Source organism: Scardinius erythrophthalmus, assembly GCF_964197995.2.
Source record: "Scardinius erythrophthalmus genome assembly, chromosome: 3".
NCBI lineage: Eukaryota > Metazoa > Chordata > Actinopteri > Cypriniformes > Leuciscidae > Scardinius > Scardinius erythrophthalmus.
The window spans coordinates 16,679,568-16,707,488 of NC_138223.1; the positions used below are offsets into that span (position 1 = coordinate 16,679,568).

General features: G+C 35.7%; 1 protein-coding gene across 1 annotated transcript; it reads right to left on the reverse strand.

Moving 5' to 3' along the window:
- Positions 1–1,250: 1,250 nt before the first annotated feature.
- wdr19 (WD repeat domain 19) lies at positions 1,251–27,184 on the reverse strand. Its single transcript, XM_081360419.1, has 37 exons — positions 27,136–27,184; positions 26,652–26,743; positions 26,501–26,566; positions 26,238–26,363; positions 26,017–26,132; positions 25,450–25,565; positions 25,258–25,338; positions 24,800–24,912; positions 23,914–24,087; positions 23,184–23,254; positions 22,890–23,062; positions 20,886–21,000; positions 20,356–20,462; positions 20,135–20,257; positions 18,981–19,130; positions 18,540–18,687; positions 18,043–18,250; positions 17,696–17,855; positions 16,192–16,302; positions 15,974–16,083; positions 13,774–13,831; positions 13,244–13,390; positions 12,630–12,712; positions 12,432–12,515; positions 11,424–11,570; positions 11,136–11,260; positions 10,306–10,415; positions 10,018–10,086; positions 8,296–8,373; positions 6,979–7,075; positions 6,566–6,690; positions 5,300–5,381; positions 4,562–4,712; positions 3,441–3,564; positions 3,088–3,164; positions 2,858–3,004; positions 1,251–2,090 (listed from the first exon to the last, which is right to left on the reverse strand). Exons 1-36 carry the CDS (start codon positions 27,139–27,141, stop codon positions 2,890–2,892), a joined length of 4,038 nt encoding a protein of 1,345 aa, XP_081216545.1. The 5' UTR covers positions 27,142–27,184; the 3' UTR covers positions 1,251–2,090; positions 2,858–2,889.
- Positions 27,185–27,921: the final 737 nt, after the last annotated feature.

The window sequence follows — 27,921 nt, forward strand, 5'->3', positions numbered from 1 at the left end:
GTGATATCAGTACAAAGAAATAAAGTGCAACTGGGAAATAAAACACTACAACTGTGTTTCTGAATTGGTGAAGCCATTCTGCTCACAGCGTGGCACAACGCCAGCATGCTGCAGAGGAGACACACACAGACTCTCTCGCTGTGCTCGCGCGCGCGCGCGCACACACACACACACACACACACACACACACACACACACACACACACACACACACACACACACACACACACACACACACACACACACACACACACACACACACACACACACACACACACACACACACACACACACACACACACACACACACACACACACACACACACACACACACACACACACACACACACACACACACACTCACTCACTCACTGGACAGCTTCATGATGGTCTTTACAAATTACAAACTTACCTCAGCATTTCAGATGCTGTAAAACATCATCTCTTAATCCTCTATCACACACACACACAAGCTTGTCAGATGTGGTAGTTTCACAGGTGAATCAGGTGAATATTGTGTAATACAATTAGAGTGAGTGACTATTATTCTTATAAAGTGATCATTAAAGGACATACTACATAACCGCTCTGATACTACAAAACAAGACAGATGCTATGCTAAATATGGGACATGCTTCCATGCCTTCTACACATATACATATAACACACACCCACACCATCTGTCCGGGGCTGACAAGAACACAATTCATCCTGAGCTCAAACAATTTTTTGACCACTATAAGCAAATAATGGAGTTCACTGATTGAATACCATGTCCAAAGACAGAGCAAGGGTACATATTTTTAATCCACATTATAGACAGAACTTTGTATGATAAGAGCACTGACCTAATTTTTTACTTCTAATTGAAATACTCAAAAATATCTTCATAAAAATCTGTCACACAACACAGGGACACCTAAGATGTTCAAAAAATACATGTTAAAGGGATAGTTCACCCAAAAATGAAAATTCTGTCATCATTTACTCACCCTCAAAGGTAACCAAAACTAGGGTAACCAACATTTTTCAAAATATCTTCTTTTGAGTTACACAAAAGAAACAAAGTCATACAGGTTTTTGAATGGCATCAGGGTGAGTAAATGATGACAGAATTTTCATTTTTGGGTGAACTATCCGCTATGAAGTGAACATACTTCAATAATCTCTTTAAAGCATACACTGTAGTTCAGCCTCAGAGCACAGACATAGCACAAAATGCAAATAAATCAGGCTTCACATGCTCTAATAATTAGAATTACAATTTTTTAGTACAGTAAAGCTAAAGCTTATACAGAATGCAGAACTATTGGCCTAAATGTCTAAAACAGTGAGGTGAAGCTCAACATTAAAAGAGAGAGTTGTTGACTTTAAATCTATGTGCACTAATAAATTTAAGGCCACATGTAAGGTGAATGGAAAGTCCAGCTCATAATAAATGTCAGCACTTGGGTGGTTAGATTAACTGTCTTTCTCCTTTTATTAGCTCACACTGCAGTGCTGAACTCTTGTGGTCAGGCTACAAAACAGCAGTACAAAACACTCAGATTAAAGCTGATGTGCAATTATCTTCTATACAAGTTTAATATGCAGAGATAACATTCATAGGCTGATTTCCCCAAAAAGTAAAAATGCAGAGGCTTCGTGGTACTTTCAACATGGCTTTGAGTGTTTAAAAAAGGCCCAACATAGCAACAGCAACTTAGCCAATGGCATGAGTTTGGGACGGGACTACCTGTTTGTACAGCCAATGGCAGATGAAAGTATGCACTTTACCTTTAAAACACTGTAGAAGTACATGTTAGAGTCACTATACAGATATACATATTTTCTTTTTTTTCTCTCTCTGTATTTCAAGATAAATATAGCATGATTGCAAATTGGTAAATAAATATTATTGGTAAATAAATAATATAATGTTTATTACCAATAAACATTTTTGTATTTTCAACAATATCAGGAAAATGCGATCATGACTGGCTTGAAAGGTTACAATAGTGATCCCACAATATTGATTCTGTAAAGACTGACCATCATACATCATCAGAGGTGTGACTGTCAGCAAATTTGAGAACATCAATTCTCTGTATCTGAAAACAGAAAACATAAGGGGCACTTTAGATGCTTTAAATATCATCCATTTTTAGCTCTGTTTACAAAAAGAATCACGAAAAAATAATAATTAAAACACTAATATTCCATATCTGTCTGTTTTCTAAAATTGAAGGGAACAATAAATATAAATATAATGTTAATACATAATTAAATATCAAGGACACACATTTTCATCAAAATGTTATTTCATTAGGCAAAAGTAAGTGCTAGAAGATGTAGTCTTTGACATATATCTATATCTTTTGGAAATTGTGCTGTATAGGTATGTACAGTGGAAATAAATACAAACCTAGAAAACGAAATGAAAGAACTGTTAAAATGATATAAAACAAACAAGAAATACTTAAAGGGATAGTTCACCCAAAAATGAAAAAGGCTTTCTTTCTTCTGTGGAACATAAAAGAAGATATTGATGTTATTGGAAGTCAATGAGACCCAAAGCTGTTTGTTTGCCAATTTTCTTCAAATTATGTTTTTTTTTATGTAATGATGACTGAATTTTATGTGTGTGTGTGTGTAAACTTTTGATTTAAAATAAAAATTTAAATGTTCACAATAAATTCCATGTAAAAATTGTAAAAATTCAATTAAGCACTCAAATTTTATGCGGATTATATAATATATAATAAAAAAAATATATATTAAACTAGATAAATGCAAAATAGAAGCATTTTCATTAGTTTCAGACATTTAGCCCCCATTGTATGAGTAAAAACAGCAAGATATGTTTTTCTCTTATTACCCTTTCATCTCTCCTTTCTTGCTCTCTCGATCTCAGCGCTCCAGTTGGTCCTGCTGCAGATATTTAGAGCAGTCTGAAACCTTTTTCACATCACTGACATTTAAAGTCTCCGAGCACATGGGGCAAACTGACTCCGTCTCTAAGAGCCTGAAACAAAACACATACAAATACAGAAAATCAATGGATGGATAGGTGACTAGATAGATGAACCATGGATGGATGAGACTTACTGGGTGAACTGCGAGTAGAGAGCAGGAAAATCACAGTGTGGGCAGACACTCCAATCTTCCTTGACCAAGTGACGACCCTGAAAATGATGACACACACATCTATCAGACAGACTGTGGAACTGTGCGTGTCTGCATTTACACACTTAAAGGTCAAGTCAAGTTTATTGTCATTCCTCTCATTACGGTCACAGACGAGTCATGAATGAAATATTGCACCTAAAGAGGGAGTTAAAATAGGGTCTGTTTGTCAGGCAGAGGAAGAGGCTCTGTGACGTCTGCACTGTGGAACTGAAGCTGTAGGTTGCAAGAGCTGTCAGTGCAGTGACGCAGTAGATTAAGGTGCCTGTACTCACTGTGGCGATACAGTAGGGCAGACTGTTTTTGCATCCGGGACAGAGCAGCTCACAGTCAGGAAGGCTGAAACTGCAGTAGGGACAGGATGAGCTCTCCTCCTCCACCTCAGAAGTATCTGGACGACTGATGGAAGACAGAAAAAGGGTCAATGATTGGGTCAAAAGCAGGATATTTCATACATTACAGTAGTTTAGAGGTAAAAAAATAAAAAAATGAACCCTCACATACAATAGATTGAAAAACAAACAAACAAAAAAACACATCAGAAAGCAAACACTAATCAAACAATTTTAGAAAATGCAAACTTCTTTTCTACTTGTAAAAGACAGATTAACTAGTTCATAGATGGACAGAATGATTCAATGAAAATATTTTTTTTCTCTATTATTATAGTAAAACAATAATGAAAGGACAAGGGTAAAGAGAAACTGCGGAGCGAATTCAATAAATAGGTGTGCCACTTTTGTACACTGTATTTGTGAACCTGGACAACAAAACCATGGGTCAAATTTTTGAAAATCATCTGAAAGCTGGATAAATAAGCTTTCCATTGACATATGGTTTGTTATGATAGGGCAATATTTGGCTGAGATACAACTATTTGAAAAATCTGGAACCTGAGGGTGCAAAAAAATCGAAACATTGAGAAAATTGCCTTTAAAGTTGTCCGCGACATTAAAGTTGTAAATGTTCGCGATTGTGCTGCATTCACTCACAAAAATAAATGTTTTATATATTTACAGTAGGAAATTTACAAAATATCTTCATGGAACATGATCTTTACTTAATATCCTACTGTTTCGCATAAATCAATAATTTTGACCCATTCAATGTATTGTTGGCTATTGCCACAAATATACCCGTGCGACTTATGACTGGTTTGGTGATCCAGGGTCACATTTTGTATGGTTGTTTACTAACCATCCACAGTACAGAAAGAACAGAAAGCTCTCAGATTCCATCAAAAATAACTTCATTTGTGTTCCGAAGATGAACAAAAATCTTACGGGTTTGGAACGAAGTGAGGGCGAGTAAGTAATGACAGAATTTTCATTTCTGGGTGAACTACCTCTTTAATGGGTGCAATTCATTAATAGCAAATGTCTCTTGTGCGCCTTACCGGACCATGGCCTCTATCTTCTTCTTGTATTTGAGATCAATCTTGTTACGATACTCTGGTCTCATCAGCATAGAGGCAAAACTGAAGGCAGAGTTCCTTAATCCAGCACGATGACATTCAATAACCGCTGATGTGAGGATGGGAACAATGTCTGTAGGCCACACACACACACACACACACACACACACACACACACACACACACACACACACACACACACACACACACACACACACACACACACACACACACACACACACACACAGACAGACACAGACACAGACACAGACACAGACACAGACACAGACACAGACACACACACACACACACACACACACAGACACACACACACACACACACACACACACACACACACACACACACACACACACACACACACAGACACACACAGCTTTATGTTACATTAAAGGTGGATCCAGAGCCTACAACATTAGCTCAAAAAGGAGCAATACTCAGGGAGACCACAACTGCTATTGTGTGGAAACAGCTCATTACTCAGCACTGTAGTAAAACTCTTAAAGCATTTCAATGAGGTCAGGGTCATTATATAATTAGCTCACAAGCGCAAGTGACCCATTATTGACAGTTAAACCAGTGATACAGACGTAGAGGTTGTCATCTCCTCTCTATATAAGAAAAGATCTGGTGGATATGACAGCCATAACAGTGCTGAAGTGCGTTTGTGTGTGTGTGTGGGGGTGTACAAGAGAGGCTCACGGGATGAGAATTTGCTGATGTTGTTGGACACACGGATAAGCATTCGTGCCCCCTTTAAATGATCTCCCCTTTTAACATGGATCTGAAAAATGAATGAAAAACAAACATCTAAAACTTCAAAGAACACTGAATACCTTATGAGCACATGAACACATTGAATATGAACGTCCGACATAGATTTCTAGGCCTTCCTCACCTATTACATGTTTGTTAATTCAGTTTTCTTCATTAAATAAACATGAAAAATACTGGGGCCACAAAAAGTATTTAAACACTCTTGGTCAATTAAACCACAGTTAAAATGTATGAATTTAAAGTCTTAGATAAAAAACATCAAATCATGTGATGCACAACCAACTGGTATCTAGGTGATTTTTAGGGTACGTTTACATGACAACGATGTACTAAAAACAGAAACAACGTTGTCAAATCGATCCCCATTCACACGGATCCGTGAAAACTATTAAAAACGCTGTATTATGCATCCAGGCCAGTAGTTGGCGATGTCCCTTTGTAAAGAAATCTACACACTTATAGACTGAACGCACTGAATTTAGTTAGAAATCAAAAATATTATAAATATAACTATAATAAATTATACTATATACTCCTGTTTAAAAATTTGGAGTCTGTTTTTTAAACGTTAAAGTCTCTTATGCGGTCCAAGGCTGAATTTATTTGATAAAAATACAGAAAAAAAAAAACAAAAAAAAAACCCAGAAATATTGTCAACTTTTATTACAATTTAAAATAACTGTTTTCTATTTTAATATATTTTAAAATGTAATTTATTGCTGTGAGGGCAAAGCTGAATTGTCAGCAGTCATTACTCCAGTCTTCAATGTCACATGACCATTCAGGAATCATTCGAATATGCGGATTTGGTGCTCAAGAAACGTTGAAAACAGTTGTGCTGCTTAATTGTTTTGTGGAAAATAACACTTTTTTTAGGATTCTTTGATGAATAGAAAGTTGCAACCTTGACTGTTTTGTAACAATGTGAAAATATTTACTACACAAAAGTCACTTTTGTGTGTCAATTTCTTAATAAAAGTATGAATCATACTGAACCCACTGGTTTGCTATTTTTCAATATACTGCAATAACATTCATTTTATTTTTACTTTTTGGGCCCACTACATAAAATGTAAAGAATGCATGTTGTGACAGTGACATTGTATTTTTCACTATATTGCTTCAAATAATGTACATGAGAATGTTCTCATCCACAGTCAAGACATGTCTTTGTGTAAACGTGTTTCCCACCTTCACTAGTATGTAGCTGTGCAGGATCATCAGGTTTGTGGCCATCTCTGCTGGGATCTTAATGTGCTGTGTCTGAAGCTCAGCGTACATGCTGAACAAAACATCATGAGCATTCCTGTAGTTTCCTACAACACACACACAAAAAACACATGATAGGAATTCCCTAAGAATGTATTGCGTCTTCTTATTTGCACAGTGTCTGTGTCTAACAATCCAGACATTTAGTGTCTGGATTGTTTTAGAGCTTGGTTAATAAGTTGATAAGAATTATACAAATCACGCAAGGATGCAACATGCTACCAAATATTTGCGCTGAAGGCAACAACATTGAATGACAATCTGTTTCATAAAATAACATTATAATATAAACCTATACTACCTAGATAACTGACCAAAAAGCACTGAAATCTGACCTGCAGATTGCTCCTCTCTAGCGATTATAATAGCTGTTCTCGCTGCTTCTCTGTACTGTTTGAGAGCCATGTACAACCGGAACAGATATTTTGCATCCTAGGAAAGAGCAGAACCAACAAATATTATCTAGTTGATACAATATTTCTGATAGCACTGCTGATGCTAAACACCAGTACATTAAACAAAACAAAAAAGTAGACCACCCAAGTTCTATACAAAATGATTTGGGCTGAATCAAACCATTTTCAAACATATACAGTTTAAAGAACTACACACAAACACACAAAGTAAAAATATGAAGTGATTAAGGAGAGGAACTGAACTGAAGCACAAAAACACTTTCACATATGCACACAGACACACAGAGTGCCTTCTGCTTGCCGGGTCACCACAAGGGGAAGTATCAGCAGATGCAATGAGCTACTCACGGCAAGAGACTACACACATGCAATGATACGCAAGAGAGAGAGAGAGAGATGATGAGTGAGAGATGATGAGTGTAAGGACAACAGGCACCAGACAATGAGTTACAAAATATTTACAGAACATAATTGAAAAATCAATAGATGCTTGTTCTAAAGACAGGCACTTAAAGGGTTCAATGCCCACACATTTTAAAAGAGGTGACGCACTTGCAAGAAACAATAAATGATAAAGTGAAAGTCAATGTTAGAGCTCTCTGGAGACACTAGATAATCCTCATGTTTATTATAATTTAATAAACGATTATTAAAAGGGTTCTATTCAGTGAAAATCAAGTCCTGGAGCAAGGAGTGGTGATGAATCCAGTGGGGTATACAGGATACAGGAAACAAATCCAGCAAGACAAAACTACTGTTCAAAATGGAGTCAGTAAGATTTTTTTTTATGTTTTTGAAAGAAGCCTCTTATTTGATCAAAAATAAAGTAAAATAATAATTATTTGGAATATTATTACAACTTAAAATAAATGGTTTCTGTTTTAATATATTTTAAAATGTAATTTTAGTAGCCATTACTCTAGTCCTTAAGTGTCACATGGCCCTTCAGAAATCATTCTAACACATTTGGTGCTCAGGTGACATTTCTTATTATTATATGTTGAAAACAGTTGTGCTGTTTAATATTTTTGTAACAGAGTAAAAGGTTTTACTGTAACCTTTGATCAATTTATTGCATCCTTTCTGAATAAAATCATCAACATCTTAATAAATTCAAATGAGCTATATTTCTTGAAGGAAATTTTCAATTCAAAGAAATAAGTTCCAATAAATGTATTCATTTTAATGTATTAAAATTTAAATTTTAGTTTCAGTTTAATCCATTGTTTTAAATACCTTTGGCATTCCGTCACTTTCCCCCATCAGATAATCAATAAGCTGATTGGTTAGAGCTTCATCCTTTGCTTCTCCTACCTGTTAAACAGACAAATCATCATCATCATCATCATCATCATCATCACAACAATTTTCTAGCAATAACTGCTACAACTAGATATAATCATCAAACCAAACACCTTGATTCTGATTAGGGCATCAATATAGGAATTCTAGCTCGTACAATTAATTATAATTATTTGTTAAGAATAATAACCATTATGATGACTAGTTATCATTTGCAGCTAAACATTTTGTATTTATCTTAAGTTTAAAAAATATATATTGTATTAACCTTATTAAACTAATTATATTAAACTATGTTTGCAATTTAGCATCTTCAATATATTGGCATCATGTTGAGAAAGTTTGGTGTGAATCGTTTGACGCCCTTTGGAGCATTAGTTACAAATTCAGAGCTTCAAACAAAAATAGCTGACTTCCTGTTGGTCGGAGCTAATGACTGTTAATTAGAAAGTTGTCCGGCTCAATGAGACCAATATATGTAGAGAGTTTTGTAACTGTAGTTAAAACTAATCCCACACTTTAGACAAAAGATGGCACTACTGAGCCCCTCCTACACGGCCATTTCCAAGGCTTTGTTTTGGACAACAACTCTGATGTGTGTGTCGAGTTTCATGCAATTTCAAGCATGCCAAGAGTCTCAAAAAGTATATTAAAGTTAAACGCGTTGCCATGACAACAGCATTTTGATATCTTGACATTATGACAAATCTGACAAAGCCAATTTTAAAGCATTTTGAAAGTGACACACTTCCTGCTATGACTCTCACAATAGACACAGCCATGTGATCGTCCTCCTACAACGAACACACAGCTGAAGTTTAATCAAAATCAGTCAATGTATACAGAAGTTATAACACACTCCCTGTTTCCTTTTTATCGGCATAAATTTGTTGCCTCACCACGGCCACACCGTTTAAGATATTTAGGGGCAGTTGTGTCCTGATGGTTAGAGAGTCAGACTGGTAACAGAAGGTTGCGGGTTTGATTCTCAATGACTGAGATGGCACAGCAAAAATGGCTGCCAGTGTGTGTGTTCACTACTAATGTGTGTGCACTATCTTGGATGGGTTGAATGCAGAGGATAAATTCCAAGTATAGGGTTTTATATCATGATCGCTCTTGAAGACGATCAATCTGAAGAAGACGGTCGTAGTGTGAAGTAGATCAATCTAATTTTCAAGCAAATCGTAGAGATCATGATCTTTTATGTCCTCGTAATAATATAAACATACAGCAATGACTGCATACTAGTAAATGGCTGGCCAAATTATATAATGTGTCTCTGTCAAGTGTATTTCATGGGTGGTGACGCATTTGAAAAACAATTCAATGGCAGCAGGGCTGTGTGATGTATTATGCTGTATTATTAATGAATAAGCCCTCAAATTATTTAGAGATCTGGCGATATGATCAATCTCTGGGTCATAATACTATTCTGGGTCATAATACTAATTATATATATATATATATATATATATATATATATATATATATATATATATATATATATATATATATATATATATATATATATATATATATATATATAATATGTAAACTATACATACAGTATATAAATATCATGAATATATTGTGATAAATTGTGTGAATTTTATGTGGTAAAGAGTGAATTAATTGCTCCCCAGCTGTACTCACTGTCTCAATGGCCATCTCTATGGCCAAACTGTCATCAGAGCTAGGACATTTCAAAAAGTGCTTCAGCGCCTGTGTGCAGACAGACAGATACAAATATATTAATAACATTTAATGACCAAGGTAATTAGCACAGTCAGTTGAGTAAATAATCCCTCTGGAGATAATGAGCAAAGAGAGCGGGGCAACCAAGTGTGACGAAAGTGAGAGCTTGAAAGACAGAGGGGCAGTGCGCTCAGGCATGGCAGGGAAAGAGAGAAAGGAGTCTAACAGCACACACAGATCTCATACCCTGTTGTACTGTCCACACTTCTGAAAGAACTTCCCAGCCTGAAGATGATTCTTCTCCCCCTCGAAATACAGCGCTATGCTCTGATAGTCCTCTATTGTAGCCTCCGAACCTGGACACATGTAGTTAAATTAAGTTATTTACTTTTAACTATATATCTTAAAAAAAAATGCTTATGCAGTATTTGAAGGAAGTATTTATATAACAGGTTTCCTCATATTTTTAGAAATATACACTGGTCAGGTTTTGACCACTGATCTATATAATGTCATTATATATATCAGTGGTTTAGACACTTAAACTACTAATTATAGCTTGATTATTTACACAATGGTAAGAGAATGAACAGAAAGAAAATAAAGAATGAAGTAAGCCATTGCTAAGTGAAGGTTTGAGAGTTTACACAATAGCCTCAACTTTAAGTCAATATTTTTTAACCATGAAAAATTATGTTCTTTCTTTGGCTTTGTAAATTAAAGGGATACTACAAAAGATTAACAGAATGGAAAGTCCTGAAGAGTACATAAGAAAGCCTATATATTAATTACCAATTAAAACTATATCCTCGACATGAAAACATGTTGTGTTTGGAACATTTTGATTAGAGAAAGAAAAAAGTAACCTAGAATATTTCTTAAAAAAAAAAAAAAAAAAAATCCAGTCAGTGTAAACCAAAGTATTCACATGAAGTATTCACCCATATCTTCACATAATTGTGATATTTTGAAAATTACTAAAATTTCCATCTTTTAAAAATGTGAATTTAATATTTTATCAAGACATATAATGTACTGTAGGAATGACCCAAGTATGAGATGATCAGAGAGCTCACCAATGATGTCAGCATAGACCTCCATCTGCCCGTGCTGCTGGGCGAGCTGAAAAGCTTCATCGCTGCAACGTGACAAAACCAGGAACTGGATCGCTGAGCCGTAATCACTCAAACGCAGGAAAAACCTGTGCATAACATTTAATTTCACTAAAAGAACATCCAGATGAGCAAAGAACTTGAAATAAAGGCAGATGTTAAATCCTAATAATCTATAAAAAATCACTTGTTGAGACTACATTTTATAAAAGAAAAAAACATTTCATTTCCACAGCTGCTCTCTTTACTGACCTGGCTACCATTTTGGCTCCTTCAATGGACTGAGTTTCTCGTACGATGCGGACAGCCTCCTCAGGATTGTTAAGATTCTCCAGTAGGATTCGAATTACATTGTCCCAGTCTCGTGCACTTTCATAGGCCATTGCTGCCTCTTTATATCTAAACACATACACGCACAAAATGTGAAAAGTGGCAATTCGGTTGGTGTTTCTTGAATGTGGTTTCACAGTAGTATACATAAAACAAGGAGAAACATTTTCCAGGATGAACACCCAGGAAACAATCCTACCCAGAGGACAAACATGCCTCCCCAGAGGACAATTTAATAAGCTGAGCTGAATTTTTTTTTTCCATTCTCCAAAAGCCAGATTATCAGTCAACCAGAATTTTTTTTTTTTTTTGCAAAATAAAAGTTTTCTTTGTGAAAATGCACAGTGCTGTATCTCATTTCACATGTGAAGAGGCTGTACTACACAACAGTCACAACAATGAAAACTAATTGTAATAGTCACAGGGTTGAAAAAAAAAAGGGAAAATTATGGAAAATGTATTCTTCATTTTGGCAAAAAAATCTTTAAAATAATAAATAAATAAATAAATAAATAATAGTATGACGTGACCTCTGTAAGTCATTCATTATAGACCTTATGTAGCCCCGCCCCTTTTCAGCGCTCCGCTCGTTGTCTTTTGTTTTCCGGTCTGTATTTTCACAGCGATCTTGCATATTTATGAATGAACGGCTCGTTTTAAAATCTTCCTGGTCTACTGACATTTGTTAAGACATCTGCTTTAAACATTACAATCCTCATGATAACTTTCGTTAACTTTACATTAAGTAAATCCACTTCAAAAGCTAATTACTCCTGGACAGCAATGCTATAGAAATATACACGACCGCAAAAACGGAAGTTCAAAGACAATATTCTAAAGATGGCTGTGTCCTTGTTTCTCTGGCACATAAGGTCTATATGAAGTGAGTGTTTACGTTGTTGGAGGGACTGCATTTCATTTGGTACATACTTGCCATCAGCCTCCTTTGCCTTAGCGTACTGCAGGTGAATCTTCGGGGAAGTCACATGGGGCAGGAGCTCGCCCACCTTTGCCCTGACATTAAGAGGTTAGAGATCAATATTAGTTACAAATCACAAGTATGTTTCCCTAGCACAATGTTAAAATCAGTGATGTACGATGTTAATTAAAATTATGAAGTTGTATTACCAGTTTTTGCAGCGTACGTAGACGGAGGCAGCTTTGTCGTAGTACTGGCCTTTCTCATACAGCTGAGCCGCTTCTGAATATTGCTGCACACAAAAATCATTCAGCAAAAAAGAAAATCTGAAAACTTTCACTAACTGCTCTCACTTTTTATTCATGGGCTAGGGTCCTCGTACAGTGTGCATGACGCGAACATCAGTATACTGTACAAAAACATGCGCATTGAATAGTTTTGACCAGATTAGTTCATCCACAAAGGGGCAACAGCGCCCCAGGGCCATTGATTCACAAGGTAGTTGAAGAACAAATTTAATAAACAGAAGAGAAAGGAACATGTGTAAACTACAACAACAATGGATGGCTAAGTAAATTAGAGATTTTGAAAGGAGGTTAGAAAGAACCTAGATTTGTACAACTACTAGCCTAAACGATTATAAAGATGAGTAAATATCTTCATGACAGATTTCAGGGCTACAAAGATGCTAAAGGGAAGTAGTGCAAGTTGTAGTAATGCGCATACGCCAATCGCCTGTTTAAGCGTACTTTTTGAGTATACTTTGAAAGGCTATACGTACAACTGTGCGAAAATGACATATACTAAATGAACACACACACACCTTCATGCTTTCCAGAATGGCTCCACAGTCTTTCTTCAGAGCCCTGCTGGGATGTTTGATGGCCTGGTTGGCTCCTCTACGAATATCACCCATTCTAATGGACATACGAGCCACTCCTGCTAGACAACTCTCATCATGATCCTGGAACTACAAACACACACATATCAGGATCTGCTGTCTATGCTCATGGTTCTAGATACCATAAGGAGGTATTTTTGGAATTAAATCATGTCATTTTAAGTTGTTATTCATGTAAAATCTTCTCCTCTTCCATGATTCTCAAATTTTATTCTTGAAAAAGATATTGTATGGCTTCAGAAGACTCCCTTTTTGGAACTTGATAGCCCTTGGTCACCCCATTCACTGTATTGAAATATGCACCATGAATATTCACAATTTCTCCTTTTCTGTTCCATGAAAGAAAGGCACTCTGACAACTTTGTAAATGTGTAAATGATAACACATTTGTCATTTCTGGATGAGAATTTCCTTTAAGGTGGTTGATCATCATTTGACATGCAGACATTTACCTTGTTGTTTCCTGTTATGCCTTTCTCATAGTGAGCCAGTGCATTCACGTAATCTCCACTAGAGGGTGACACAAAAACATATGACATTACATCAACAATAGAGTGCTGTAAAGGGATCACATATTTTTGTAGGCCAAAACCCAGAAACAAGTTGGCATTTTAGCAATTTTATCTTCATGAAGTCAATAGGTGTGTTCCGGTTCGCGTACTATTCGATGCTGTTTTGTAGTATAAATAGTGCGAGTAGTATGCTCAGACAGAAAATTCCAAAAGGCAAAAATTCAAGCATTTGCCTGTAACCACCAAGATCATTGATGGAAAAGATCATTTACAGCCAATACAGACAATTTACAGAGGAAAATATGGTTTTAAAGCCTTTTAACAGATATAGCCCCACCTATGGGCCGATCCCCATAAAAGTTTGCATGCTTGTTTAGAATCATATGTCGCATATTCTCACCTGTTTTTGTGAAGTTTCAAGTTTTTGTTTAGAAATGACAGGCTTTTGGGTTGACTTGGCTACGCCTATTTTCTAAATGCCCCAGCTATAGCTATCAAAAAACAGCTCGTTTTGATATTGGGGGACCTCGGACCAGTGACGCCACATGGGCAAATACATTTGCAAATGACTGCCTCCAGAGAAAGACATTAACAATGAGTTATACATCATCGCACCACTGGCATTGAGTTGCTTAACGGCTGACATTTGCCAACACAGGATGCGAGCATCACATCAAAAGCAAAAAGAACCCATTATTGTCAACCAGACAAATGGAAGACTGAAACAACGTTTGTTTTGATGCATCCAATTATTATTTTTTATTATTATTTTAAGTATTTTACAACAATACAATATGAGAAGAAAAAAAAAGAATAAGGACTAATTTGATGTAATGTGGGGCAGCTCTGAAAGTTCTCCTAACAAACAGAGAGAAGGGGATAAATGGTATTTTAAATCACAATTTCTCCGTAACCTCAGACCAAAAAATCTGAAATGGGGTACAATACCATTAAAAATAGAGGTATGTTGTCTGGGCTATTTTAAAGTTACATTGGACACAGACTGGTGAATTGGTGAATTGACGCATCCAATTTTCATCTTATTTGCGTCTCTGTATAGACTTCAGAAGGATCCCAGCGTCAAAATAAGTGGATGGTTTATTTTAATGGCGTCACAGGATAGCGTTGAAGGATTATATGTTTCATCAGACCATTTTGTTGGAGAGTTCGCAAAGAAACTTTTGTTGAAAGATGAAGCAGCCAACTGTATTGGATCTGACAGCAGCTCCATCACAAACCGTAAGTAAATGATTTCATAGTGCTTTGTCTGTAAATGATGGTTTTATATGGATAAAGTTTTCAAAACACTTACTTGGTTGAAACTGTTTCCAATGCACTGACGTTAGCCAATCATAACAGTGACCATTTACTGACAAACCTTAAAGGAGCCACCCCTTAAAAATTGGTCATTTCAGACAGAGGGTCAGAATGAGGGTTAAAAACAATTGTTTTTCTGCATATATATTTGGTTGGGGGGATTTTTGTGCAAAAAACTTTATTAACATTATAAGTAAACATTTAATTGAAGGAACATATTAAATAAAAAAATGAAATCCATTTCATGAACCCTTTAAACATCATAACAACAAACAGGTAAATTCATCTACTCACTAGTCCGCTTTCAGGGAAAATGTTTTTACAACATAATGTTGGAAGATTAATGGTGGTGACCGTGGTGAAGTTTGTTTGTAGACTATATTTAGCTTTTTACTTCTGGCGATTGTATTTAAAGGGTTAGTTCACCCAAAAATATGAGGGTGAGTAATTACTGACAGAATTTTCATTTTGGGTGACCTAACCCTTTAAGCTTCAAAATTCATAAAAGTATTGTTAATTTGTGAAGTTTATCAGGGAATTATTATACACTTTTGTTGGTCACAGTGCTTATTTCCTGCAAATGGAAGCCAATGGGAAAATCCTATTATTTTTGTGTTGAGGGAACCTGAGTAATGCTAACATCCGTGTTGACCTACAAAAACACATCAACCTTGCAGCACTCTATTACACCGGCTTTTCCTTTCAGGTGCATCTAGTACAATAAACAAGTCCATGTCACTTTAGGTGCAGTGAAATGTGCATTTGATGTGTTTCCAAAACAGCTGTTTTAGATGTAATTAACTATGTAATGTAGTTGACTTACACAAACTCCAGCTGTATGGCATATTCTTTAGAAATGAATGGGATCTCTTCAGGGTCCAGTCTTTTAGCAAGCTGTAACGCACTGTCCCAATGCTGCAGGTCTCTTCTCATCTATACACACAACAGTACAGTAGTCAATGTGACTTGGGAAGTCTAAAAACGTACATAGTTAGCATGGATATAAACTGTCATGCATGTGTGTGCGCATGCCTATTTTACCTCCAGGGCTGCCATGGGATACGAAGATGTCAGATACAGGTCCTGGGCTCGGTTGTAGTCATTGCAGAACATGGCCAAATGTCCAGCCAGCAAATTTTGATCCTCTATTCCCTGCAGACACAGTCAATGAACAATTTGCACATTTCAGTGTGTAAAAGAGTTCAAACTTCTTCTTTACTTCGGACACACAATGTCTCCGTTCCAAAACCCAGTGAGCTCCCTCACTGCTTACTGCCTAAATGGGGCGCTTCCTTCTATGGCAACATCCTAACTGAAATAGAACCATATAAAAGACCTGATTTAGAATGTTATAATGTGTCATATAAAAGTGCTCCTTGTGTACTGGTTACTCAACTTTGATTTCAATACAGGCAACACAATAATTAATAACAATAAATATACGTGGCACACACAAATTTGATATTAATTACATTTTAGGGGGCAATGGAATGAGATGCCAAGCTTTTGGAACAGAAGCTTTAAGAATCAGTGCACATATGATGAAGTCACGATTTAACGGAAGTAGTGAAAGATCTTTTCTTCAATACTGTGACATATAACCGAGTGAAATGGATTATCGGAAAAAAAAAGTAGGATGGATACTTGATTGGATAGAGGTAGATCTTAATATGAGTTTGCAGTCGATTGTAAGAAAGGGGGAGGGTTTATGTATACAAAATAACTGGAGAAGTCTGTTGTTTCACCAGAAAATCGGTTTATGACAGTCTGATTAAAAATTAGAAAACAATTCATAAATGCATGGATAAACTGTTCACAATAAATTCAATAACATGCATTTAAAAAATGATAAATGATAAATTTCAATTTTATGCTAACTTTAAACTTCTGCCTACTGAGGCAGTACACGTTTAGAACAGATCTAGGCCTCTCCATTTTGCCCTTCTGTCTACACTGAGATGGCATTTTTAGCAACAAAAAACAAAGCTTTTTGAAAACGCTCTCCAAAGTGGATACATTTGAAAATGCCGTTTTCGCGTTGTAGTGTGGACTGTGAAAACGGAGGCATTTAAAAACGATGACGCAAGTTTAGTCATGTGACGCATACTGAACCCAGATATTCATGTTTATACCGGTATTGTGCCTGTTATATGCTATTCACTTTCACACAGTTGCTAAAATATGTTACTTTGCACACTCTTCATATCACAGTCCTGCAAAGATGACAGAAAATTCACTCGCATTTGCTGAGCAATTACGTTGCAGTGCAACCTGGGCGCATCAGTGAATGGTGAGATATTTTGCTAAATGATCCTGCCAGAAGAATTGCATTGTAACTTGATTATGTCTTGTTCTGTCTGTATCATCTCAGTGAGCTTTTATGATGGTTTACGCATGCTCTGTAATTAAGCGTTTTACGATGTTTAAAGAAACTTTTGGAAAACATTTGAAAACTCTAGTGTGGAAGGAGAGCGTTTTGACGAAAACTCCCGTTTTCAAATCTATCCGGATTAATGTAGACATAGCCCTAGTGACATGGTCACACCTTGATGTCCTCTAGGGACATGACCATGCCGACGTTTCCCATCATGCGGTATACTCTAATGGCCAGTTCCACCTCCATGTGGTGCAGGCATGCCCTGCCCAGCTCACCCCAAGCCTCGGTTTTGTTCAGAGCTTTACAGGTATTCCACGCATCAGAAAACCTGCACACAAACATTTGACAGAGTTCAGAACATTGCTGAAGACATCATGTGGATACAATCATTGATAAATTATACATTTAACAACCTTGCTTTCAGAAGCATTTAGGTTTGTATTTTTGGGCTTGATATCCTGTAGTTAAGAATGCACAATAAACTTCCAAATCAAATTAATGTAGCATGAAATTACCTTTTCAGCATGATGGCCTGTTGCAGTAATGACTGGAGTTTGTCTTTGCTAGTGTCACTATGTGGGTTGTTGAGGAATGAATGTGTGTTTAAAACCACACTGTTAATCTTCCCACTTTGGGTTTGACATGTCAGCTCCCCGTTATGCAACAGCAAGGGCTTATGGGAAAATGGCAACTTGGTGGCACCAACTAGAATCACTTTAGAGCCTAGAGAAAAACACACAAAAACACGCTACTAATGAACATTCAGTAGGAGTGTAGTCTGTTTCATTGCCCAATAAAGCAAAATGTCTATTACAAGGCATTGATGATTAGAATGGGAATTGAGACCTTTTTTTAAAGAATTTTAACTCTGTCCTTGCTTCCTCAAAAAAAATGTCTAAAAGAACGTCTATCAGATCCATTATATGCATCCGTAATCATTACATGAAATCGGAAACAATATTACAACTCCCATACCTATCAATAATAAAAACATTCTGCTTTTTAGTTTTACCCTGTATGGTGTCTTTGTGGAAGGCATATGTGTAGACTTTGTCCTCCTCATACGCCACAAACACACCCTTATTGCTGATCCAGTTTTCCCACAACACCCCTTTAATGGCAGGAGAGAAGTCTGGGATCTCAAACACTGAATCATTCACCTATAGGAAAAACAGATGTCACTTGGTTTAAAGGTTGTCTCTTTTTTTTTTTTTTTTTACTGCTTGTCATTAAAGACATAGTTCACCCAAAAATAAAAATTCTGTCATCATTTACTCCCCCTCATATCATTCCAAACCTACTTAACTTTCTTTCTTCTTCAGAACACAAAATAAAGATATTCAGAAAAAGTCATGCAGGATTGGAACAACATGATGGCGAGTAAAAAAAAAAAAGTTTTATTTTTGCATTAACTACCCTTTTAAGAGTGGAAAACGTGTTTGTTTGTGTGTACCGGACAGTATAGGAAGCCGTCACTTTTTTCATCAATAAAAACGAGACGTGTCCCATTGGGGTCGGGAAAGACTTTGCGTACACCCACTGTATGGCGATATTCAGTCACACTCTGCCAGTCCTCAAAATAGAAACACTGAATCAACCCGGTCTACAGAATGAGAGAGAAACAAAAACATAGGCAGAAAGAACACAAAGAATGACACATTTAGGTAATAAGGTACGAAAGGCCATGTTATATAATGAACGGAGTCACACTAAAGGGCTCACATTACTCACGCTTGAGTGCCTTATTGCTTTTATCAAACTACAAAATATTAAGGGCATACATTTTCATTAAAATGTTATTTTAATAAGTATCCTGCTGCTAGAGGACATAATATACTTTATATAAATAATACAACTATAATATATTATTAAATAGAGTGAATTTCCAGTCCAATCGTATTCAATTACGATTCAGAAGTTATTGATTAGATTATAAAACGATTCTCGATGCATCTTCTCTCAAATTCTTTTAATAATACTAAGGTTGCACTTTATTTTACAGTACGTGCACTTACATGTACTTCCAGTGTACTTACCAAGGAAAGTAGTGGGCAATACAAGGTAACTACATGGGTTAAGGTTTGGTTTAGGGGTAAGTTCAGGGTTAGTACCTAGTTATTGTAATTACTATAAGTACATTGTATGTACATGTGGAACAGGAGTGTACATTAAAGTGTGACCAATAATAATTACTATATTAATAATCACAAAATAGATTTTTTCCCCCAACTGTTTGCGTTCACTTAAGACATAACAACAATGTTTATGTAAATACTCACGAAGACAGATATTTTGAAATGTGTCTCTGACCATTCAAGCACAATTCACGCTAAAGAGAACTAAATTCAGGATCGCATGATGTCTATGTCCATGGCTTATTGCGCTTAACTCTTTTTAACATTAATTATGTTCTGCACCTTATTTTGTCATTCATGCATGTTCTTTTTGTAAAAAACAGAAATGTGCCCAAATATTGGCTTTTAAGAAGTTACACAATGTGTTTTATAAAGTGTATCAGCACAAACCAAACAGCATTCAGAACAATAACTATCAATTTAATAAAATGAGGTAAGGATGGAAAAAAAGATGTATTTGTGAATGACTCACATCAGTCCCATAATACAGAAACTCAGAGGTGAGAGCATGACTGAGGATGCGGTATTTCTGATCGGGTTCCGGAAACAGTTTAGTCTGTCTGTCCTCCTGAACAACCTGCTCATCTCCATCAATCTTTCATACACAAACATTAAAACAAAAAGTAAGTAGAAAAAGCTGACAGTCATATACAGTATTCAGAATGATGTCTTTTTACACGATTGTCTTCTTACCACATGCAACTGGACTTTCCCCTCAAACAGGGCAGCAGCATAGTCACAGTTCAGGCACATACTGGCCACTGTCCCTAAATACTCAGTGTCTTTTACACGCTCCACACCTGAAACACACACACATGCGCAGATTAGTTCACTTCAAAATGAAAATTCTGTCACCATTTACTCACCATCAAGTTGTTTCAAACCTGTATGAATTTCTGTCTTCTGCTGAATGCAAAAGAAGATATTTTGAATGTCGGTAACCAGTCAGTTGATGTACTCCATTGACTTCCATAGTTGGAAAAAGAATACCATGGAAATCAATGGGGTACATCACCTGTGTGGTTACCAACATTCAAAATATCTTCTGCATTCAGCAGAAGAAGGAAATTCATACAGGTTTGAAACAACTTGAGGATGAGTAAATGATGACAGAATTTTCATTCTGAAGTGAACTAAACCTTTAAGATGTAAAGAAAGTTACTGCTACAAGTCAGAATATTTCCTTTTTTCTCAAATGTGAATTCATACTGTTCCACACTTACCACCATCTCCTAATGCATAAAACCACGCTCTGTTATTCATGCCCACAGCAACATGATATGGTCCCACAGCTATGAAATTAGGCTCCACCTCCACTGACACAGCAACGGGGGACTCCTAAGAAGAGATAAAATGCCATCTATAAACTATATTTTCTGGAAGAAAACATCCTGGCAAAACCACAAAATGACAGGGTGTTGTGGGTGGTTGCAAGGGCATTGTTATGCAGTTGTTAGTCATTCTAATGGCCCGTTCACACCAAGGACAATAACTATAAAGATAACGATAAAGATAACAATAAAGATATAGTTCTAAAAATCTTTCTCAATATAAGAATAGCTGAGTACACACAACAGCTGTAACGATAACAGCACAGAGAAACTATATCATTGGAATCACTAACGGTTTTATCCAGCTGATGAACGATAAAAACATTGACAGCCAATCAGAATCCATCCTGGTGTCAAGCATTTATTTAAAGTGACAGACAAGCACACGCTTAGAATAAACAGAACAATATTCTCCACTGGTGTGAATGCTACTACAGTTATCTTTATAGTGATCACTCTTGGTGTGAACAGGCCTTAAGGGTGTTGCTAGGTAGTTGCTAGGGTGCTCTGGACAGTTGCTAGATGGTTGAGGTTGGGTCCAAATTAAAAGAAACCCACCCTAAATCTCTAGATATGGCTCAAGTCCTTCCTTCAACAAAAATCGAAGGGATTTTCTCAACCGTTTCGTCGTGTACCAGGTAAAGCTGGACAATTAATTGTTAAAAGATTGCAATCTTGATTCAAACACCCACGCGATTTATTCATAAATGAAAACGATTTGGCAATGTCTTTTATGTTAAATAAAAGTATTTGTCATTGAAACATTCATTCAAGAGATTAGTTCAAAAAGGCTGATTTATCTATTAATGAAACAAGTGAATGCTGTGTCCCAACTCGAATACTAGCCATCCAAAATAGTATTCAAAACTACAATGTAGTACTTATGTTGAAATGAGTGTTCCAATGATACCCGGATGGTTTACTATTTCCGGATAGAATCTGATAATTGTCGGCTAATATTGCCCACAACCCATTGCATGTTGGATGAGGATTCATGTTTATTTAATGTTTATTCAATGTTCATTCAATGTTATCCACATTATATTTCATCTGCAACACCATTGTGAACTTTTATGAAGATAAGTTTGGTCATTAACTTTTAAATGCATCATTATACAAACACATGAGGAGAGTCTCTGCATGAAAGACCCACGACTGGCAGATCTACGTTTCTCTTCGATACGGTAGGATATTATATTACATTGAATGTGGAGGATTTTAACTGTGACAAAATGATTGACAGGTCAGTTTAAATGGTGACAGGATGCACATAAATAAGTGACAGAGCTGTCCGTTAAAGATGCAATTATGAAGAAGTAGTATGTCCCAAAGCTTGCCTACGATTCTGATATACGCTTTAAAAGTATGTACTTTTTCTTCACAAAAACAGTACATACTTTTAGGGCATAGTATAAGTAGGCGAACTGGGATGCAGCAGACGTCTTTATGATGGAGTCAATGAATCCTTCATTTAAATTAATAATTCAGATTAATTAAAAAATTTTGTTAAGTAGAGAGCAGCAATTAACCTTTTTTCAGAACCCAGAATTTAAATACACGTGATTTTGTTTGGTTGTATATTCATAATCGTGATCTCTATTTTAAACAAAAAAATCATGATTCTCAATGTATCCTGAACTGAGCAGCTCTAGTACCAGTAAAAAGTGCAATTCTGATTGCTTAGAAAAGTAATAGCACACCTCTTTTCAAGAAGTTGCACAATTTGCGTTATCATACACATTTGTAGTGTTAACAATGCAAGACAGGTTACATGCATGTTTAGCGTTTAGCATTTAGCATTAGGAGTTTGGAAAAAGATGATCAATAGTTATAGTAATGCTTCGTGAGCACATTTAACTGATTTTTTGTATATATGTCTTTGTATCGTCTTCTTACCCCTTCCAACTGGTTAGCGACTGTAACCTCCAGCAGGGATGTAAGATATGCGATTCTAGTGCCACTGCTGTCTCCCAATATGGGAAGCTTGGTGAGGAAGACATGCAAAGTGCCCTGCTGAGAAGACACTGCTAACAGCTGCCCATCATCAGTCCAACACATCTGATCAAGGCCTGAGAAAGACATGAGTGAGTGTTCACTGAATATGCACACTTCAGAGAGAACAATTTTTATTTTATTTTTTAACACATATACAGGGCATCAATATGCATCAGAAATGATTTCATAGCATACCTTTGGTCTCCTCATCCAACGTGACTATAGCATACATCTCCTTCAGATCAGTCAGGTCATGTATCTTAATGCTCACAGAGAGATACAATAGTGTTATCTTAACAGCACAGAAATAAAATGTCATGTTCATTGAGAGTGGTGGATAAAACTGTCATGATTGGACGAAACAGTGAAGTGTGCGTCTGAGAGCTGTAGGTGAGGTCAGTCCTTTAAATCTATTTATAATGACTTTGTATATGTAAATTGGTTTTGACAACTGACCTAAACTGTGGAAAATGTGGTATATGACAGTTATCCAGACATCTATTGTAATGTGCACACTAGCAAAGTCCCTTTAAGGCAAGTCATTTCACTCAGCGGGCATCTTTGAAATTATTCTTGGGCAGCTGTTTCAGTCATGCAAGTATAGCTCATATCTCTTTGAATGGGGAAACATCAAATTCTCTAAAGCTGTTCACCAAGCTTACGATTAAATTTCTTATTTGAAATCACCAATGAAATTTAACAACTGTCTCAAAAAATCATGACAAAACACTGCATTTCTCAGGCTGGACCAGCCAATGAACATGTGCAGTGATAAGTGTACATCTCAGTGACTTTACGATTGGCTCTTTTATTTAGAAGGCGGGGCTTATTCTGGCACATTGCGCGTTGCACTTTCTCCCATCCATAGTTATACGAGTGCACCGTCTTTGTATATCTAAAGTCTTTCATACTAATAAACACTTACCAGTTGTCCCCACAGGACGCAGCCTTGTTTAGTGACTGTGAGATGGCGATGCTAGAAAGGCTGTCTTTATGATTGTGGGCTTGAAACAACTCTTGGCCAATCTCACGGATATGTGTGGAAATTACCACAAAATAACCATGAGAAAATCCTATCATGATATAGCCATCCCCATACCTATAGACAGAAAGGAAAATATGTGTTCAGTATATGAAAAAACACAATAAGCAATTATGTTTTGAGTGGTGTTTTTTTTCTCTTTGTGTTTCGGTTGACTTTTTTTAACCTTTAAGAAAGGTACATTATAAATAATTTTGTGCTGTCAAATCGATTAATCGCATCTTACATAAAAGTTTGTTTACATAATATATGTGAGTATATACAGTTTATATTATATTTATATATATTATATATATATGTGTGTCCGTGTGTGTGTATATATACATATACGCATATATATGTAGACATATGTGTATGTGTGTATACTGTATACACACACACACAGTACACACATATAATATATATAAATATAATAATACACACACACATGAATTATGTAAACATAAACTTTTATGTTAGATGCGATTAATCGATTAGACAGCACAACAATAATTATAAATGTCTTTTTATTATTAGTAACTAAAATGGTAGTTAACTTTTGCGTGGCACTGGCAACCAGGATGCTATTGTTTATTTAGTATTTTTTTTTAAATGTATCCAAAATGACTAAATTGAATGAAGGAACAGTCCTTCAATCTGTGGTTAAATGTCTTGTTTGAGCAGAGTGGTCAAAGACTTAAAACAATCACTCCCACATTGAAGTACATCAGTGTGTGTGTGTGTGTGTGTGTGTGTGTGTGTGTGTGTGTGTGTGTGTGTGTGTGTGTACCAGCGGTAGGAGATGATGTTGCCATAGCGCTGCTGGAAAGCCAGTTCTATAGGGTTATCGGGATCATTAATGTTAAAAAGAAACAGGGTCTTCTTACCCAAAGCCACACTCACCTGCAAGTTAAAGATCATTTAGTCAATCTGTAGAAATATTTGCATACAAAAATACAGAGATGGAGAAAGTTTCACTGTTCAAAATAAAGAGTAAATAACCAAAAGACAAAGCACCTTGCATTAAGTAATTAATACACAGAATAATCCCATATTGTGATTATTACAATTATAAAAAATAATATATATTATCTTAAATATATATACATATTTTTTAATAGTTGATATTAGTATATGAATTTTACTGTGATATGAAATTACTTATAACGTAATTAAGATTTTGCTAATACGTTCACCTCTACCTATAATCAGTGTAAAAAATCAGGTAAAATGAGCATGTCAACATACAGTGCTTTCTCCTGGAGATGATCTCTCATCTGTTTTCATCACTGAGAACTGAACTTCTGCAGGATCTGCTCTCACAGAGGTCTGAAGGCAAGAAAGAGCGGAAAACAACATTTCAAACTATGTATGCTATCTAAACGTCTACACCAACAGATCCGATAACACAGGATCTCGCTCTGACAGATCCTCACGTGCCTGTCGAATGGTGTCTCCCTCGTGGTTGCTGATCGTTATGCTGCGGTCTTCACTGCCTAACGCCAGGAGGTTGTGAGAGCTCCAACAGCCACATGTGATTTTCTTTGTGTGCTTACCTACATGAATATACAGTATGTATGTTTTTTTTTTTTATCTTTTTTTACCCAAACTAAATAGTAGAATGGAAAGGAACATAATATTTGATAGTAGAAGAGTACCTAAACTCTTACAGAGTGTATTCCATACGGCAAATACCTTTTTGTGTCTGCCCAAAATATATGTGAAGCATATTATAAATTGTAATATATTTTTAAATAGAAAATATATTTTGTTTAAACCTTCACATTTCATGAATATATATTTTTTTTTAAATTGCAAGAGGGATCAGAGAAACAATTAAAACATTAGGATAAAGGCAACCTTTTCTGTTCCTTTAGAAATATATTATATAATTATATTAATAAATAAATTATATAAATATAAAAGAACACATGTCTGAAAGAAGAAATAAATATATGACATGAGGAATATTCACACATTTCTTTTTTTTTTATTATTCTATTTTACCCAGAACAGGAATCTTGCGAGAGGTTTGCTGGTTGTAGATGAGAAGGTTTCCTTTAGATGTGCCAACAGCCAACAGTGGCCCAGTTTTGGACCAGAGCAGGAAGGACATCTGATCTCTGTATCAACCCGAAAATAACACCCGGAAAAAAAAAGGCATCAGCTGAAAAACAGTTTAGAGAGTTTATTCTCTAACACATTCCCTCTCTCATCACATCACTCACCTCATACCACTGTCTAGCTGAGAGGTTTTGTTAACATTCGCATCCCACAAGTAAATGGAACTGGACTTTTCAGCAATCACAGCCAAGATATCACCATCTTTATCCCAGTCAAGAGATAGACAATTCCTGTACGCACAAAAACACAAAATTTTGAGCAACTGCAGGAAGAGAATGTCCGGCCTGCAGTATTGCTCTATAGTTATAAAGAAACAATATTACATAAATTAGAGTCTCAGACAGAGCATGGCTGAATGCTCACTTACCCAGGGAGATTTAACTCATTGACCTTCTGTCCATGTCGATCAAAGATTTTTACTAAATTGTCAGGGCTGTGGATATATCAAATATTTCACTCAAACATTGCCTAAAAAGATGAACACTTCTTGCCTATATAAACCAGCAAACGCTACTCACCCTGCAGCTGCAAGATAGTTTCCTACTGTTTTCTGCCATTTGTATTGCAAACATGATCCAGACCAGGACTTTTCTGACAGCGTGAAAACACGCTGAAAAGAAACAAAACAAGTCTCAAATAAATACAGTTCATTAATAAACGACAGTCATAGAATATCAGGCTAAAATGACAACAAAAATAATGTTACATACAATCTTGAAAGATAATGTAATAACTGTCCAATCTTTTTGGACAACATTTATATTATTAGCAGACAGGAAAAAGTTGAGTTTTTTTCAGTATTTTGCAGTTTGTTCACTTTTATTTACATTAATTTCTTTTCACTAGTAAAAGACATTGCTGCTGAGCTAACTAGCCATCGTGCTAATGCTATACGTGATGCTTTTAAAAGCATCTTCGCGAAAGCACGTGTACTTCAAATAGCGATATTCAGTTTAAATGCAATAGGAAACTAAGTGTTTATATATATAAAAACATACGTGCCTTCATTTTTGTTTGCTGAAAACGTTTCACTTCCCAGGATGCTTCACTCCGACGCGTCTTGATCTCTCTTAGCAACCTCTAAGCAACAGCCAGTCAGCGTTCAGCAAACAGTAAAACATGATTTACAAAACAGCAGAATAATAATAAATAGTCGAACAAATAATAAGAAAGGTACTAATTAATAAATACGGTAATAAAAATTATAGAAAGCTATATTTAAGGAGTAATAGGAGTAAATAACATTATTTGTCTGCCAAAATTATGTTAAGCATAATGTAGTTGAAAAATGCATGGTTGAAAAAGTTATATATTTTAATAGAAAACTGGCAAAACTAATAGAAGAACTAATAGAATAATTAAATTCATTTAATTATATTAACAAAAATAGAAGAACAAGAACATCTTATTCTAATAATGAGGTAACCCTTTCTATTCTTGTTCTTTCTTGTTTCTCGTTCTATTTTTAACATATTTAAATGAATTTAATTAAACTCTTTATTAATTCAATATTTATTAATTTAATTAATATATATTTTTATTTTAAAATTAAAAAGCAGTTATCTGTAAGAATAATTCAATAAAATGTAAATATATAAATAAAATGTAAATATATATAATATATATACATCCTGAATGGTCCATGCACAACCATTAAAAAGTTGACAGACCAAATTGGAAATGTAGATCTTAAAGGGTAACTAAAGCTTAAACCAACTTTTTTAGTTAATGATCTGTAAGAATGGGGCTTTATTAGTGCTGTTCATTGATTTGAGTAACTTTTTTGAC